Source organism: Salmo salar, chromosome ssa06, assembly GCF_905237065.1.
Source record: "Salmo salar chromosome ssa06, Ssal_v3.1, whole genome shotgun sequence".
Classification (NCBI taxonomy): Eukaryota; Metazoa; Chordata; class Actinopteri; order Salmoniformes; family Salmonidae; genus Salmo; species Salmo salar.
The window spans coordinates 36,336,252-36,354,952 of NC_059447.1; the positions used below are offsets into that span (position 1 = coordinate 36,336,252).

At 43.7% G+C, this 18,701-nt stretch overlaps 2 protein-coding genes across 4 annotated transcripts in view; one reads left to right on the plus strand and one right to left on the minus strand.

Annotated features, from left to right (window-relative positions):
• Window positions 1-294: 294 nt before the first annotated feature.
• LOC106607183 (zinc finger BED domain-containing protein 6) lies at window positions 295-16,288 on the minus strand. 3 transcript variants are annotated; one of them, XM_014203872.2, is made up of 3 exons: window positions 16,198-16,288; window positions 3,444-3,788; window positions 295-3,326 (listed from the first exon to the last, which is right to left on the minus strand). In XM_014203872.2, the coding sequence occupies exons 2-3, from the start codon at window positions 3,778-3,780 to the stop codon at window positions 1,714-1,716; spliced, it is 1,950 nt and encodes a 649-aa protein (XP_014059347.1). In that variant the 5' UTR covers window positions 3,781-3,788; window positions 16,198-16,288; the 3' UTR covers window positions 295-1,713. The 3 variants fall into 3 exon arrangements, with proteins under 3 accessions (XP_014059347.1, XP_014059346.1, XP_014059345.1); XM_014203871.2 differs by lacking the exon at window positions 16,198-16,288 and adding an exon at window positions 4,305-4,422; XM_014203870.2 differs by lacking the exon at window positions 16,198-16,288 and adding an exon at window positions 4,096-4,223.
• Window positions 15,362-18,701, plus strand: part of LOC106607180 (serine/threonine-protein kinase WNK4) — a 78,892-nt gene continuing 75,552 nt past the window's right edge. The window contains exon 1 of the mRNA XM_014203865.2: window positions 15,362-16,672. Coding sequence (XP_014059340.2) covers window positions 15,944-16,672 — 729 coding nt within the window. The 5' untranslated portion in view covers window positions 15,362-15,943. The remainder of the gene's footprint in view (window positions 16,673-18,701) is intronic.

The window sequence follows — 18,701 nt, forward strand, 5'->3', positions numbered from 1 at the left end:
TATGATTAATATTAAAATATGTAACATTAGCCATATTGGTGTGATTTCTATGATGCTCATGTTGTTAGTCAGAGGATGATAGTTGTTCATGGAAAACATCCCCCTCTGTATGTTTTCAACATAATCCTTATGACAGCCTTTGTTTGTGGTTGCACTATGTTTCATATTTTAGATTTTCTTTTTACATTTCATGAAGACTTCCAAAAGCTCTCATTGGCAATTTAATTGTTTTTGTGTCCACATACAAAACACAAGGACGTGCTCCATTAGTTGAAATCACCACCGTGCAACTGATTGTGGGTCCAAAGCAGCAATATGCTGATATTTAATAGCCTTGCCTCAATGGAAAACTGTGTACTTCTTCTCAGTCCAAGTAAAGAAAAGGCCTTTAATCAATTTTGCTCAAAATAGAGCTTATTTCAACCCACAAAAACCTGGGTGTTAGGTAAATAACCTAAAATGGGCTGAATAACAAGCTTTTGCTGCAGTGATATCAGGCACACCATTGGCAAAAACTCAACAAGCCAAGAAGCATCTCTGATCAGACTGAAAGGCAGAAGCTCAACAGGATTCAGAGCAGTCTTCAAGGATTTTTTTCATAGTAAAAACGTATCACCCCAACCAAAATGCTAAGTATTCTTGTACACATTTTACAGTGGTCTTCCCATTGAGCTTACATATTACAGTAAAGGTCTGTGAAATACGTATCGTTTTAAGAGTAAATTGAAAATCCAGTATTAATGTGTGCTCTTTACTTTTTAATGACTGGCTCAACAACTGTTCCCTTGGAAAATAGTCTGGGTAGCCATTTGAGGTCTCCTTGGCAACCACTTCATTTATTCACCTGTTGTCATTTCAAACTTGGGCTCTCGAGTGGCACAGTGATCTAAGACACTCCATCTCAGTGCAAGAGGTATCACTGCAATACCTGGTTCAAATCCAGGCTGCATCACATCTGGCTGTGATTGGGAGTCCCATAGGGCAGTGTACAATTGGCACAGTGTTGTCTGGGTTAGGCCATCACTGTAAATATGAATTTCTTCTTAACTGACTTTCCTAGTTAAATAAAAAAAACAGTGGAATGCCTCCAAGCAATTCACCCCCCATAATTTACAAGCATGAACCTATTCAAACGCACATTGCCCTTTGTAAGTCGTATACCAGATACAGACTTCCTTACATCACTATTGTACCTCCAATGAAATTGCCATTTAGCATCATCCTCACCTGCATCAATAGGCATTAGATAAACCATCATTAGTTAAATATTTTCTTGACCTTAAAAAGCACTCAAAAAGCATCAAGAGAACTCCATACGTGGTGATATGAATGTGAAATAACATCAATTGCACAACAACCATCCAGATTTTTACAAATGTTTTCAAATATATTTTTAACACTTATGGTGATGTATAGGCAATTTTGAATTCAGTCCACCCAGTAATAAATAAAATGTCATTGAGAGCCATAAACATACACCCAAGTGTGCCAGGTTGTTAGGCTGTGCAGCATTGTCCTCTAGTGGTCAAATGGCCTCCTGACAAATGTTCAAAATGTAAAAGACCGCTTCTCTTTAAAAACAAAGGCAATTTTAACATACTTTATACACAAACCAGGAAGAATACATTACAATGCATTTTGTACATTTAATAGTCCTATGTTACATACAGGCCAAACAGCATGAGAAGCACTGTGGATAGTATGCTGCTTGAGCTATACTAGACCTTTATTCAACAGCATTATCTGCTCAACAGCCTTCATACTCAGGCAACTCCTCTTTTTATTGAACACATCTCTAGCTTTGGTGAATATGCGCTCGCATGGCACAGACGAGGCGGGAACGCTGAGGTATTTCCGAGCCAGCTGGAACAGGTGCGGGTACACCTTGGAGTGCTTCTCCCAGTAGTGCATGGGGTTCTCCACTCGGTTCAGGTACGGGTCACTGAGGTAGTGTTGTACCTCCACCGCTGCGTCCGCTGTGCTGCTCTGGACGCTCTGTGTCTCGCCCACTTTACTGTCAAACATCTCCCACAGACCCCCATCGTGGGACTTAGACGGAGATGTTGCCATGGAGATGGAAGCGGTTTCCATTGCCCAGGAGGAGGTGTGGGGTGATGTCGGGGAGGGCGTCGTCGACCCGGTGGTGGACGGTGGTAGAATGTCGTCCTTGTCCGGATTTATCCGGATTAACGAGGCACACTCGGAGGTGAGGAGCTTCACCGCCTCCTGAGCGTAGCCTTGGTTCCCGAAGGCCAACATTTTGAAGCGCGGGTCTAGGAGAGCAGAGAGAGCCAGGATTGGTTCGGTCTCCACCATACTGCAGCTCGTCTGAAGCTCCCTCTGCAGGTTAGACGCCAGCTGTGTAGCCGTAGGGTGTATGATGGCACCGTGCTTCTTCTCAAGGGTTATCTTCAGCATCCGGACAAGAGGAATGACCTTGGAGGCCGAGACGCGTTTCTCTGAGGCGAGCTCAGCTGTGGCCTGGTTGAAGGAACCCAGCACTCCAAGACACTGGTGGATGACCTCGTAGTCAGCAGATCCCAGAGGGATGATGTCCGTGTCCAGGGTGCTGAGAGCAGCAGCCACAGACTCCCTCTGGTCAAAGATGCGTTCCAGCATAGAAAAGCTACTGTTCCATCTCGAGTCCACTTCCGGAATCAGCTTCTGCTCTGGCCTGCCTAGCTGCCCCTGCACCTCGGCTAACCTCATCTCTGCGTTCTGATTCGACTTGAAGAAAGCCACGATAGCCCGCGCTTGGGAGCGGATGTCTTGCAGCTCCAAAGTAGCCTCCATGGACCTCTTAATCACAAGGTTCAGGACGTGTGCAAAAGAGGGCAACTGGAGGATTCCTAATTTCTGAACCGTGGCTACCATATTTTCGCTGTTCTCTGTGACAAATGCAGCGACCCTGCTGTGGAGGCCCCAGCTCGCCACCAGTTGGTTTTTGGCCTCCTCAATGTGGATCACTTTGTGGTTTTCAGGCAGCTTAGAAATCCCAAGGAGGAAAGTGGATAACTGGGCATTTTCTGCTACCAAATGCCCTGTCACTGAAATGTAACTGTGCTTGTCTATAGATGTCCACATGTCCGAAGTCAGGCTGACAAAGTCAGAAATTACCATCTGAGATACAACATTATCATTGATGAATTCACACCGAGACCCCACCATTTTCTTCAGCGCTTGCTTGTTTGGAAGATTGTAGCTTGGGTCTAGCTTTTGGACGAAAGCAGCGAATCCCTCTTCCTCGACTACTGAAAATGGCTGGGTGTCTTTAACCAACATGTTGACTAGGGCATCATCCAGGTCCTCTTGTCTTGTGGTCCTGACTGTGAAATAAAACAGCATAATCAATTCAAATTGAATTAGATGTACAATTAATGCTAATCTAAATATAATAATTGATTGAAACAGGATGAAAACCATCTATTCTAAAGTTAACATACCTTGGATGTGGTGTCCAGCAGCAGCACTGTTTGTAAACATTGAGTTTAGTCCTGTAGTACCAGAGAACGATGAGTGGACTCCAGAACTACTAATTATTGAGTTTGAAAACGTTGAGTGGACTCCAGATGTTGAGTTGCTTGTGCTTGAGTGGGCCCCAGATGTTGAGTTGCTGTACCAAGCCTCGCTTGGGTGCCTTGATCGTAAGTGCCTTAACATGGCGGAGGTGTTTTTGTTGAAGCTAAGCCGTTGTGAACAGAGGGCGCACTGGACCTTATTGGGTGTCACTAGAGTGAAGTGATCCCACACCAGTGAGAAGGCTCTCTTAAACTCAGTCATCGTCGGACCTGCAAAATAAAAAAGAAACAACTTTATCAATCATCTTGCCGCAGCAATGTGGTAAACAGATCGAAATTATTTGGGTTGCTGATGGGAAACAACTTTTACTAGGTGCAAATAATTAGGCTTGTGTGAGCTAAGTGTAACGTTATTAGACAACGTGTAGTAGGCGTGATTTACAATACGAAGGAAAAACTGGAAATCTAGCTAACGTTACATTTCTACGAATCTGAACAGCGCTTGTGTGTAGCTAGCTACATAAACCTCACACAGGGCAGAAAATGAAATAAAAAGGATCAGGATTGGAAGTCACACCTTCAGCTGACATGATGGGGTTCACACGTCCAGGTCTGTACTAGCCATAGAGATCCATTCTAATGCTATGGTGCTAGTAACTAGTTAACGTTAGCTAGCTGTGTGGGTCTGCTGGACAAGGTAAATGTCGGACAAGTAAGTAGCGTCTGTTTGGCATCGTAATTTTATTTTAAAACAACAGGAGTGCATGTTTGCAAATATTAACTTACCTTCTTGATTATTCGTAATTGAATGTAAAATATATAGTCATTGGGCGCTGTGTGCTTCTGAGCGCGCGATTTGATGATGTACGTAGCAGAATTACGTCACCTCCGATTTTCGAACCGCTTACTGCCAGCTGTTTTGACCGTCCGTGTGGGTGCGTTCGAGCTTATGTCAAGTCCGATGGTCACCGCCTTTCAAAGTGAGTTACATTATGGGAATAACATTGTCCGACTTGCGCCTACATGTCGACTGCATGAACTTTACAGAAATAATGTGATCAAAGGTCATTAAGTTTTGACTGCAGTGGACAGCAAGTTTCTGCAGTTGCTCTTCACCAACTTCATCCTGCAGCCATCGCCTGAATTATGGCAGGCTCTAGTGTCAACCAGTCATTACAGTGTTGTTGTTTGACCCACCTGAATGTGACCAAAGACATGACTGAAACAGTAATTGATTGTACAATGAACACACATATGATTTCAGTTTGTGAGTGTGTAATATGGGGGTTGGAACAATGTTTATTTCGACATTGTAAAGAACACTTTCTTTATCAACACTTCCATGTTGATCTGAGCCTTGCTGTTGGAAAACCACATGAGTGTCCAACTTTCAGATGTCACAGATGCACCTCCCCTGACTTCACTCCTTGACTTGTTTTCGCCTTACTACTCAAACGTGCCCAGTGTCTTTTCTAAGATTTGCAAAAGTTGTTTCAAATCTTAGTTTCAAGTTTATTCATTTATTGACATCTATTGACAGTCTGTATTGTAAACTTTTGTCACAGTTAGTCTGTGCTGGGACCACTCATCCCAGACCCTATAGGCTGGGCAATTCCACGATAATGGAATTAGGCTTTGACTAAGATTTTTCACTTTAAAATGTATTCCAAACAAAAATCATTGATTTCAAAGTTTAACAAACCATACAATTCTATGCACAAGGACTACTTTGAACATTTCACAAAAGCACATTCACTGGAAGAGCTGTGCAGATGCAAAGTAACAGAATGATGGTAAAATCTCCCTCGGTTTTTTATGCGACCAGATTTAAAAAATATATATCTGCTCTGAATTAAAATTCAAAGATGTCTGCAGAAATAATGGGATGTCAGCTATGACATGACACCTTGAGTTTGAATACATTTATTTTGGATATTGAATTACAGTAGGTGAAGTGGATTTACATCCGGTTACGGAATTAAGGTAACAGAATTACATCATGGGTTGCTGATCTGTACTATACAGAAATGCATTATTATGTAAAGGAAAATGCTACAGCATGCAATGACATTCTAGATTATTCTGTGCTTTCAACTTTGTGGCAACAGTTTGGAGAAGGCCCTTTCCTCTTTCAGCATGACAATGCCCCCGTACATAAAGCGAGGTCCATACAGAAATCGTTTGTCGAGATTGATGTGGAAGAACTTGACTGGCCTGCACAGAGCCCTGACCTCAACCTCAAACACCTTTGGGATGAATTGTCGTGAAAAGGGCACGACAAATTCTATTCCCCCTCAGGAGACTGGTAAGATTTGGCATGGGTTCTCAGATCCTCAAAAGGTTCTACAGCTGCACCATCGTGAGCATCCTGACTTGTTGCATCACTGCCTGGTATGGCAACTGCTCGGCCTCTGACCGCAAGGCACTACAGAGGGTAGTGCGAACGGCCCAGTACATCACTGGGCCAAGCTTCCTGCCATCCAGGACCTCTATACCAGGCGGTATCAGAGGAAGGCCCTGAAAATTGTCAAAGACTCCAGCCACCCAAGTCATAGACTGTTCTCTCTGCTACTGCACGTCAAGCGGTACCGAAGCACCAAGTCTAGGTCCAAGAGGCTTGTAAACAGCTTCTACCCCCAAGACGTAAGACTCATGAACACCTAATCAAATGGCTACCCAGACTATTTGCATTATCCCTACCCCTCTTTTACACCGCTGCTAATCTGTTGTTATCATGAATGTCACTTTAATAACTCTACATTCATGTACATATTACCTCAACTAACCGGTACCCCCCGCACATTGTCTCGCTATAGTCTCGCTATTGTTATTTTACTACTGATCTTTAATTACTCGTTACTTTTATTCTTAACCATATTTTTAAAAATGGTATTGTTGGTTAGGGGTTCGTAAGTAAGCATTTCTCTGTAAGCTGTTGTATTCGGTGCATGTGACTAATAAAATGTGATTTGATTTGAACGCTGACTGCGAGCCAGGCCTAATCGCCCAACATCAGTGCCCGACCTCACTAATGCTCTTGTGACTGAATGGAAGCAAGTCCCCGCAACAATGTTCCAACATCTTGTGGAAAGCCTTCCCAGAAGACTGGAGGCTGTTATCACACCAAAGGGTGGACCAACTCCATATTAACGCCCATGATTTTGGAATGAGATTTTCGACGAGCAGGTGTGCACATACATTTGGCCATGTAGTGTAGCTTTCATTTGACACCCAATTTTATATGCTCCTATGAACTTCATGTTGGTGCTCACGAGTCCTTTTAGATGGACATGCCCTAAAGCTACGCCTTGTAAGGCCGATATATGATGACTCTATAGTCAATGTTACAGATTGGCTAATGGAAAACGCTGCCCTGTATTTTTCTACTAACCTGGGCTGTTTCCCAAAAGCATCTTAAGGCTAAGTTCGGGAGGCAGCGCTCAGGATGGCCTCTGAGGACCAATCTCCCCCGCCCTCACTGTGCTATCAAAATCATCATTTTTTTTATTGCATACTCTAATAACCTATGAGATACGCCTACGCAGTGCTATTCCATACATGACTCACTTGAGCACAGTACATAACTCTTCAAACAAGGTTTTACCTATTAGAATCAAGTGCTTCATTCTATATCTAGAGGACTCCTGATATCTTCAGGAGTGATAATTATAAATGTTGTCTTCATCTGTTGTCTAGTACAGTCTTTTTGCTAGCTAGGGCCGTCTACTTTAAGTGCTGCCTGTCTTCCCAGTGTCCTACTTGGTGTATGAACTGCTGACTGCTCATAACTTGCAGATAGTTGTTGACACATTGACCAGGATCAAGGGGCAGGGCAATTTGTGACATGTTTTGGGGGGGGTGGTTTTATCTATTTTCTGAGTGTATATAACCATCTCAGTGGGCTTCATGCTATTGTTAGTTATTTACAGATTCTCATTTTGCTCTTCTGTAGCTTTGTCAACTATGTGTGTGTTTTCTATACCTGTTCGCACCTCTCTCTGTAGACTTTAAAGACGCTCCCCACCCCTTGGCTTCAACCCTTCTAATTGAGTGTACCCCGCGCGCACAACACATGTAATATTCCGGGTCTCTGGCAAAGTTTGTAACTGCCGATCTGAGGTCAAGAACACCGAGTTCATCTCAGCCTATGCTGCCCTTCTTTCCCCTTCTTGCCTCTTTTCACCTCACCCTTTCCCAATCCCCTCCAACTCACAAGGCAGGCAATACGCTTGACTTCATCTTTACTAGAGGCCGCTCGCCTACTAATCTCACTGCAACCCTGTCACCCTTTTCTTCAACCCTAACCACTCAGCCCCTACCCAGATGGTCATGCACCGTCGCAATCTTCGTTCTCTCTCTCTGCCACTACTCTGTCCTCTTCTAACCTATCATCTCTCCCTTCTGCTAAATCCTTCTCCCTCCTGTCTCCTGATTCTGCCTCTTTGACCCTACTTTCTTCCCTTTCCGCATCCTATGACTCGCACTGTCTCCTTTTCTCCCGGCCGGCTCTGCCCTCCCCTCCTGCTCTGTGGCTGAGTGACACATTGCGAGCTTACAGAACAGGGCTGTGGACCGCTGAGCAAAAATGGAGGAAAACTAAACTTCCGGAGGACCTGATTCAGAGGATCATACTACCCATGCTAGATTACGGAGACGTAATTTATAGATCGGCAGGTAAGGGTGCTCGAGCGGCTAGATGTTCTTTACCATTCGGCCTTCAGATTTGCCACCAATGCTCCTTATAGGACACATCACTGCACTCTATACTCCTCTGTAAACTGGTCATCTCTGTGTACCCGTCGCAAGACCCACTGGTTGATGCTTATTTATAAAACCCTCTTAGGCCTCACTCCCCCCTATCTGAGATATCTACTGCAGCCCTCATCCTCCACATACAACACCCGTTCTGCCAGTCACATTCTGTTAAAGGTCCCCAAAGCACACACATTCCTGGGTCGCTCGTCTTTTCGGTTCGCTGCAGCTAGCGACTAGAACCAGCTGCAACAAACACTCAAACTGGACAGTTTTATCTCAATTTCTTTATTCAAAGACTCAATCATGGACACTCTTACTGACAGTTGTGGCTGCTTTGCATGATATATTGTTGTCTCTACCTTCTTGCCCTTTGTGCTGTTGTCTGTGGCAAATAATGTTTGTACCATGTTAGGTGCTGCTACCATGTTGTGCTGCTGCCATGTTGTGTTTCTACCATGTTGTTGTTATGTTGTGTTGCTACCATGCTGTGTTGTCATGTGTTGCTGTCATGCTATGTTGTTGTCATAGGTCTCTCTTTATGTAGTGTTTTGTCCTATATTCTTATTAAATGTATTTAAATGTTTAATCCCAGCCCCCGTCCCCGCAGGAGGCCTTTTGCCTTTTGGTAGGCCGTCATTGTAAATAAGAATTTGTTCCTAACTGACTTGCCTAGTTAAATAAAGGTTAAATAAAAATAAAATAAATAAAAATCATCCTTTCACTCCCTCCTCTCTGTTCTCTTCCTCTGTATCCGCTGCTAAAGCCACTTTCTACCACTCTAATTTTCAAGCTTCTGCCTCTAACCCTAGGAAACTCTTTTCCACATTCTTCTCCCTCCTAAATCCTCCACCCCCTCCTCCCTCCCTCTCTGTGGACAGCTTTGTCAACCACTTTGAAAAAACGGTTGACGACATCTGCTACTCATTCACTCAGCCTATTGAGTCCCCTGGTCTCACTCACACAGAACTATCCTACGCCTTGACCTCGTTCTCCCCTATCTCTCCAGATAACATCCTGCGACTAGTGAGGTCTGGCCCCCGACAACCTGCCTGCTCAACACCATCCCCTCCTTCTTCCTCCAGACCATCTCTGGAGACCTTCTCCCATTCCTCACTTCCCTCATCAACTCATCCCTGAACCCTCTGACTTCAAAACGGCCCGAGTTGCTCCATTCCTCAAGGAACCAACACTCGACTCATCTGACGTCAACAACAATAGACCTCTATCCCTTCTTTCTTTTCTTTCCAAAACACTTCAGCATGCTGTCTCTGATGAACTTTCTCGTTATCTCTCTCAGAACGATTTTCTTGGCCCTAACCAGTCAGGCTTCAAGACGGGTCACTCAACTGAGACTGCTCTTCTCTGTGTCACGGAGGCTCTCCGCACTGCCAAAGCGGACTCGCTCTCCTCTGTTCTCATCCTCCTAGATCTATCCGCTGCCTTTGACACCGTGAACCATCAGATCCTCCTCTCCCCCCCTCGGGTCTGGGCGTCTCAGGCTCTGCACACTCTTGGATTGCATCCTACCTTGCAGGCCGCTTCTACAAGGTGACGTGGAGAGGATCTGTGTCTGCACCACATACTCTCACTACTGTGTCCCACAGGGCTTGGTTCTAGGCCCTCTCCTCTTCTCTCTATACACCAAATCACACGGCTCCGTCATATCCTCACATGGTCTCTCCTATCATTGCTATGCGGATAACACTCAACTACTTTTCTCCTTCCCCCCCTTCTGACACCCAGGTGGCGACATGTATTTCTGTGTGCCTGGCAGATATCTCAACCTCGACAAGACGGAACTGCCCGCTCAAAGAACTCTCCATCATGGTTGACAACTCCACAGTGTTGCCCTCCCAGAGTGCAAAGAACCTTGGCGTGGCCCTGGACAACCCTCTGTCGTTCTCTGCAAACATCAAAGCAGAGTAGAGTACGACCCTACCTCACACAGAAAGCGGCACAGGTCCTAATCCAGGCACTTGTCCTCTCCCGTCTGGACTACTGCAACTCGCTATTTGCTGGGCTCCCCGTGTGTACCATTTAAACCCCTGCAACTTATCCAGAACGCTGCAGCACCCCTGGTTTTCAACCTTGCCATGTTCTCTCATTTCACCCCGCTCCTCCACACACTCCACTGGCTTCCAGTTGAAGCTCGCATCCACTACAAGATCATGGTACTTACCTACAGACCAGCAAGAGGAACTGCCCTTCCCTACCTTCAGGCTATGCTCAAACCCTACATCCTAACACGAGGACTCTGTTCTGCCACCTCAGGTCTCTTGCAGTTCCCGCTTAGCCCAATCCAAACTCTTCTCTGACCTGCCACCCCAATGGTGGAACCTGCTTCCCCCTGAAGCTAGGACAGCAGAGTCCCTGCCCATCTTCTGAAAACATCTGAAACCCTACCTCTTCAAACAGCATCCTCCTCCTCACCTTGACCCCCCCCCCCAATAAAAATGTATTTACATTTAAAATTAACCAGCACTTTTACTTGACCCCTCCCCCTTCTAGCTCTCTACTGATAGCTACATTATTGAGGAAAAATGTACTTTCTATGCCTGTGCTGTGATATGTGGTTGTCCCTCCTAGCTATCTTAAGATGATTGCACTAACTGTTAGTTGCTCTGGATAAGAGCGTCTGCTGAATGACTAAAATGTAAGTACTTCCCTCTGGACAGTGGCCCTGCCAGTAGCCTACATTTATAATCACCTGCATCAGGGTCCTGGTAAATTGGTAACCCTTCACTCTGGCTCACATTTTGCCCTCAAGGCCACAGTGATGGCTCACTAATGTATGCCAAGAATCTTGAAGTTGAAGTGTGTAGGCCTACTGAAAACAACACACAATGACGGCCTCCCAAGAGACTCACACAAAATAGTGCTTCATACAGACTCAAAGCAGGCACTAACAGAAATCACCAGTGAGAGATGTGTTTAGTGTCTATCTAACAATATTGCAATCAAATATGACTTGTTTGTCATGTTCGCATGTCAGCTGATTATTTTGGCAACATCAAGTTAGGCAAAAGCTAATCAGAATAACAAAACAGACTGGCCTACCTGGTTAAATAAAGGTGAAAAAAAGCACTGCTTAAGCTCAGTATAAAACATTGGTTAATAGGGCTTAATGGTTAGTTCATACATCAGTGAAAGCAAACAACAAAGCCACCTAGCCCTGGCGTAGCTCCAGAGTTGACACACACTCCCACATGCTGATGTGTGACTTGTTGACTGTAAAGAGAAGAGTAGTAGATGTAACCCTACTCCATTTTTCATTTTGTTCTGTCAGAGCAGTATAGGCAGACTTTGAGATGCAGCCTTACAACATTGGTATGTTGTTCCAGATAAGCCCACTAGGTGGCAACATCAATGCATTCCAAGTACAAGTGTAGTTCTACATTTCAGTACTATGTCATTACATACTCCAACAAGAGCAGGGAACATATGTCCTTCATTTACCACATAGGTAGGTTAGGTGGGAATTTCATAGTATTGCTGTCACATACTCCGTTTTATTGGAGCGTTGGTGACCTACAGTAGGAGACGAGGCAAGGATAGGGAGCCATGTATGAGTATTGGGACACAGGTTAGACACCTTAGGCTGCGTTTAGACATTTACATTTACATTTAAGTCATTTAGCAGACGCTCTTATCCAGACAGGCAGCCCTATTCTGATATTTTTTTCAGTAATTGGTATTTTCACCAATCACATCAGATTTTTTCTAATCAGATCTTTTTCAGAGTTGATCTAATTGGTTGATCTAAATTGGTCAAAATACCAATTAGATCAGCTCTAAAAAGATCTGATGAGAAAAGAGCTGATGAGAGTTGTCAAAATACCAGTTAGTGGAAAAAGTATCAGATTTGGCCAGGGATAATATAGGGTATGTGCATAGTAATGGTCATTGGCATCCAAGGAAAGGAGGCCTCTCTAAAAAGCCCACTCACTCTGAATGTATTTATCCCTCTTCTGTCTGAAAGAGCCATAGCTTTTGCACTTGCATACAGGCCCTGCTTGAGAAATTGTGCTACTTGTCCATGTTTATTGAGTATGTTAACAACCTGGCAATATTCACGCAATGCCTTGTTTACAACTGGATTATTGTGGTATTAATAGTCTATGTATTATTATCCCACCTAAGTGCACACTTTAACATTCTGTTCACACTCAACAGTTCACATTGCTTTCCAACTGGTGAGCTTCCCTCTGTGTATGTTGAAATACACTTTCACAGTCTTATGGCAGGCATTTATGAGTATTGCTAAAGCCCTTGGAAAAGTTGCAAAAGCCACTAAGCTTTAAATGTCATATCAATTTCCTTGACCTTCAAAAAATAGGACCTCTGTTTATTATTCCCTTGTCAAGGCCCAGCCTCCTGCCCCCTACCCCGTGTCAGCTAAAGCAGAAAAGAACAGAGCGTATTGCACTGCCTGCCTCATGACGGGGAGATAAACAAACCATACAGCAGCAGACAGAGAAGGGAGGACGACGCGCTGCTTTTTAGCTGGAAATGTGAAGAGCGCTGCGATTAGCACGTTGTCTACCGTGTGACCCATTTCCATGCTGTTTCATGGGGATTTTTGTGCTACTCCTCTTTTCTGGAAAGATGACTCGGCAGAAGCTCTCATCAAACATGAGTGATTAGCACCTGTGGGTGGCCGTCTGCTGCATTAGGAGCAATGTGTTCCTGCAGATAAGCTCCCCCTCTGACTGCTCCTCTCCCCTGCTTCCACACAGCCTCTCTGTGAAGCTCATGTGACAGGTGGGAGACAGCTAGTTTAAGTCTCCTGGCAGTGGTAGTGAGGGATATATCAGGTGCTGGGACTTGAGCTATCTATCTCCACGGTGCAAGCTCTTACACACACAGGCGTACACACACACACACACACACTCATGTACACACACACTGCCCTCTGTGTTTACAGTAGGCTAGAGGGCGATACACACATTTAAATACATGTTGTATGTTACAGTGACAGGAGGGGATAAACAAAGAGTCACTGGCCCTCTGTCTGTCTGTCGGTCTGTTTGTGTTTTACAGAGGTAGGCTGAGCACCTTCATCAGTGTCTGTGTCAGGGATTGTAAGCATATGGCAACACACACCGGTCTACCCAGGAATCAAAGCCGTAGCACATGCTCTCACTGACTGGAACTTCCCTGGCTGGAATCCTTAGTATGAGGGGAATGGGGTCAGTATATCGCACAAGTCAACAGTAAGGTGTGTGTGGCACTAGGCTAATGTGGCCTGCAATCACTTGGCCACACAACGCTAAGCCGCTCTCTCCACTTTGTCCCGGAACCCTGCTAAGGCCTCGGTCCGTGTCAGGGAGTTCACGTTAACCCTGGAATGGCCTGACACTCTAAACCTGGAATGGAGGAAATGTGTGTGTCTGTGGTGGAGAGTGACTGATGACGATAATGTTCCTACTAGGCGTGTTTTACATATCTATTCTTAAGCTTTGAGTGATATGCTACTACTGTGCTATATCACAAGTAACTGATGAGAATTTGTGAGATGTGTCAAACAGACATGAATAAACCCCCTTTCCTATAACCACTATGCTACTATCCTTCCTTGACTAAATCTGCACACAACCCAACCCCGTATTACTGAGTTCATCATCAGACAAAAAGGGAATACTTGACTGGTGAGGACACTGTTGTAAAACTATTTTATAAGGCAGTGAAACCTCTTTCAGTTTATCTGTATTGCTTTTGTCTCTGTGATTGAATTTCCTATTGAAGAGATTAGGTAGGTACAGCCTAGATTTAGATGGTCAGCTGTCTTTGTCTTTGGCTTAATCCAGACTTCTTGATGAAGGTTATTTCTACAGTGCCAGGATGGCAGGCTGCCAGGCAATTTTAGTCTGTTGCAACTTGACGTTAAGATGGATTCATTCATTTTGCTGTAGTCATTATCTCTATTTGTATCCTACCCACTATTTCAAGTAGTTCACAGTGCAACATTATGTAACATTGCTAAAGATAGTCACCACAGATAAGCGGATAGCTCCTGTTCTAGGAGCAATTACCTCAGTAAAACAGTTATTATTATTAAGTTAATATACGTTTAGATGACTCTTGTCTTCTGACATCGTAATAATTACCTTACAGTAGGCATATGGTATAGCACAATATACAGGATAGCCTACTGTAAGTCCAACATTCTAAACCAAGAGCTGGAATCTAAAGCCTTGGTACATTGCCAGAATGCATTCAATTCACACTTGGACCAAGATTCCACTATTAGGCTACCTTGAATAGTAAGTTTGCAAGTACTACTGTACAGTATGTTTAGGCTACTACTCACCACAAGCTAACATCTTTCTAATTTCAAAGTCAACTTCATTACAATGTTTTATTTTTTTTAGCAAACGTTAACTATGAAAATATATACTGAACAAAAATATAAACGCAACATGCAACAATTTCAAAGATTTTACTGAGTTACAGTTCATATGAGGAAATCAGCTAATTTAAATTAATTAGACCCTAATCTATGGATTTCACATGACTGGGAATACATATATACCTTAAAAAATGGCCTCGTTGCGATATTTTTGAGCATTCAAATTACCGTCGATAAAATGCAATTGTGTTCGTTGTCCGTAGTTTATGCCTGCCCATAAAATAACCCCACCGCCACCATGGGGCACTCTGTTCACAACGTTGACATCAGCAAACTGCTCGCCCACATGACGCCATACATATGGTAGAGAAATTAAAATGTAATTATCTAGCAACAACTCTGGTGAACATTCCTGCAGTCCGCATGCCAATTGCACGCTCCCTCAAAACTTGAGTGAACTGCACATTTTAGAGTGGCCTTTTATATTCCCCAGCACAAGTGCACCTGTGTAATGATCATGCTGTTTAATCAGTTTGTGGATATGCCACACCTGTCAGGTGGTTAGATTATTTGAACAAAGGAGAAATGCTCACCCACATGGATGTAAACACATTTGTGTACAAAATATGACAGAAAGAAGCTTTTTGTGTGTATGGAAACTTTCTGGGATCTTTTATTTCAGCTCATGAAACCAGCACTTTACATGTTGCGTGTATATTTTTGTTCAGTGTACATTCACGGGAACTATAGCTTCACTACCTATAATAGTCTAAGGTTGCAGGCAAAACACAGGATCCGAAATGTGGTTTTTGGGGTGGAGCCCAATGCCCATGGAGCGTTCACTGTGCGCTCGAGCACTCTACGCGTTGTTGATACACATTTAATCCACATTGGGAGCGAACAGTTTGAAGACGTGCGACCAGAGACAGTTTGAGGAATACTCGGATTAATGTTATAAGAGCACATTTATTTTTCGTCTGTCTATGAGCAAGACCACGACTAAGTAAATTATATTTGGCGGATTTAAACAAGCACTTTTTACTAGGGACAACTCGAACGACCTTCATTCAGGTTGAGGTGAAGAGATTTGTCAGTACACGTTGATTGTTAAATATTTTTTGTATTATTAGCCAATAGTCAATAGCCTATAGTTGAATTAAACTGAAGAAAAAAAATCGAATGTATAAGCCAAATATAGACACATTTTATCTGTAGCCTATACTTATTTGTCTCATTTGGATTTCTGTAGCTTTTTGCCTGTTTTTATTTTTTCGAAATAATCCACATTCCCTGCAACCTACGTTGTTCCCTTGTCCAGTTTATGTTTTTGAATAGCCTTCATTCGGATTTGCACTATCCACTAGTTGGGACACAAGACCCACCTGTTGCGTTTCGCGGCAAAACTCATAAAACAGAAATGTCACAGCTAGAGGTCGACGTGGCCGGACTGGGTTTCTCCAAGTTACCTGCTGGGTTCGATGCCAACTCCTGCTTCCCTGGCCGAATACCACCAAGGCGAAGGAGACACTCGGCAAACTCCAGGAGAAATTCGTATAGGTTGAGCAAAATAAATACCTTGGATTTGGAGCCTGAAGTTTACGATGATGACCCTCTCTCCAAAACTCACTCCTGGTCTGCTGATGATATTTTAGCCGAAACAGCGGCAGAGGAGAAAAAGGTGGACTCATCGGTACCTGTCTCACCTGTCTCAAGCCCGGGAACGAGCACGTGCTCACCTGGTACCCAAGCATCAGACCCCAAACCACCTCTTGATACCTGGGACGCGCCACAGCCCAGCTCGCAAGCACAGGGCACAAGTACAGATTCCGAGGAAGAAATCACTGACAAAAAGGTCATTTTATCTCGCGCTCCATTTGAAAGAAAACGAGAGCAAGAGGAAAAGGATGAAATTGAAACCAAAGCCGTCGCGACGTCACCTGATGGAAGGTTCCTCAAATTCAACATTGAAATTGGGAGAGGGTCGTTTAAGACGGTGTACAAAGGCCTGGATACGGAGACAACAGTAGAAGTGGCATGGTGTGAGCTGCAGGTAAATAATTAATCTGCTATGTTTTGTGTACAGATGGAGAACTCAAAAGAACACACATCATTCTCTTAATCTTAATCCACTGCAAACAATTGTTTACAAAGGCTTTGGCTCAGCCAAGCAAAGTTCTCTCTACATTGTGGAGTGGGTAACGTGTGCTGTCTCGCTTAATTAACTGGGTGCTCTACTATATGTGACAATGATTTCAAATTAAATCTCAAGTTCAAGAACATTGGTAAAAGGAGACACTTCGAAACATAAAAAAGGACAAACGTGGAAAAAAAGGACAAAAAGACATCAGCTCATTTCACTTCTTTATTGTCGGGGCAGGCTAATGTGTTTAGGCATTTATGCCTTCATCAGATCTACAAGTGTGCTAAATCCATATTTTTTTATTTATACAAGTGTTTAGGTGATAATTACAATTGCCCACACCTTCTCTCGACATTATCAGCTGCTCAGATAAGATGCCATACATGACTTAATTTATAATCTCTGCTCTTTTGGTTTAGGCCTATCAGTTTTTCTGCTGTTATTGAGACCCCATGTGGACCTATTCAGTTTAAAGCTCTCAAAGTAATCATACAAATAGCCCTATAAAGGACACCGCGTTTCCACACATGGGCGTCTTACATACAGTGGGTTTTGATCAGAGGCGCTTGCTCTTGAAAATGCTTCGCCTGAAGTTTGCCTGAAGTAGAGTAGAGCAAAAAATGTTCTACAGCTCTGCTAGCAGAGTTCTCGTCGCTCACCTTCCCACAATCACCTGCACATTTCTCTGCGTTCCCTTGTTGAAAATTAATGGGGGCAGAACTTCTCCTGCTGAATTCATTCAGCTTCTCCTGCTGAATTCAAACAGCAGAAGTTCCACCCCCATACATTTTCAACGAGTACACACAGAGAAATGTGCTGGGGAAGGTGAGCGGCGAGAACCTTGCTTGTGGAGTGGAAATAAAAGTTGAGTTGTGCTCTACTTTATGCAAATTTCAAGCGCGAAGCTTTGGAGCTAAGTCAGGAGGCCCAACTCTGGCGAAACCCACTGCTAGGTGGTTACAATTTCGGAGGCCGAAAAAATAACTGCCGAAAGATTCTTAGGGGGGGGTACTTCTTTCCCAAAATCATGTTACTGAGGGCAAATAAACAATCCATAACTCCTTGTCCGCGTTGTATAATGTGTGAATATCTGTACTTCTCCAAACTGGCAAACCTATAACTCGGCTGTGATATAGATAGTGGTAGGAAGCGTGTCTTTCGCGCTGTCTACCACAGCAGAGTTATCAAGTGATTTGAAATGTGTCTTTGATAATTGCAGACAGAATACCCACATAATTTCATTGAAATGATGTGGAAACAACATTGATTCAATCAGTGTGGGCCCAGTGGGTAGGAAACAGTTGCCCCACTTAGTTTTCATATGCAGATCACCTGCAGCCAGACATATGTGCAGGCAAATGTAGTGCACAAGGAAGCTGCCATTAGCTGAGCCTTCAGGAGTTGTGTAGTAAGGAAATGTTATATGTCTGATAATCTAAAACAAACAATGATGTATGATTTTAGTTGCAATTTAAACAGTTCTCCACAACTGAGTATCAACATTGACGTTGAAGCAATTTAAAAATGGCAAAATCAGTTGCAGGCCTATTTTCAACTGGGAGGCATATTATACGTGTCTTTACTTACTTTAACCCGTTCATGAAGGGCGCTGTGCTGTCACTGTTAATGCATATAAAGCCTATGACAAGGGGTGAGGTTGGAATGTTTTTCTATCATTGTTTCGCTGAATGCACACTAACAATTGACACAATTGTTCTGGGGTGGAGTGGAGGACTTGGCTGTCATTGTTAGCATACATATACCCCAAGGGATTTTAGTCCAGACCAGATGGGGGATGAGAATGGTCTTAATGATTGTAAAATGCTTGCATTGTCTTAATGATCGTTTCTCGCTAATTGTCACAATCCCCATGACAAGTGGTATCCTAGCAGCTGTGCTATGACTAGGAAGTGTGGGCAATGGGGTAAAGTGGGAGGTT

Coding starts and splice junctions, on each gene's coding strand:
- LOC106607183 (XM_014203870.2), bottom strand. Junction 3,327..3,443: donor TGCTGGACACCACATCCAAG/GTATGTTAACTT, acceptor TTTATTTCACAG/TCAGGACCACAAGACAAGAG.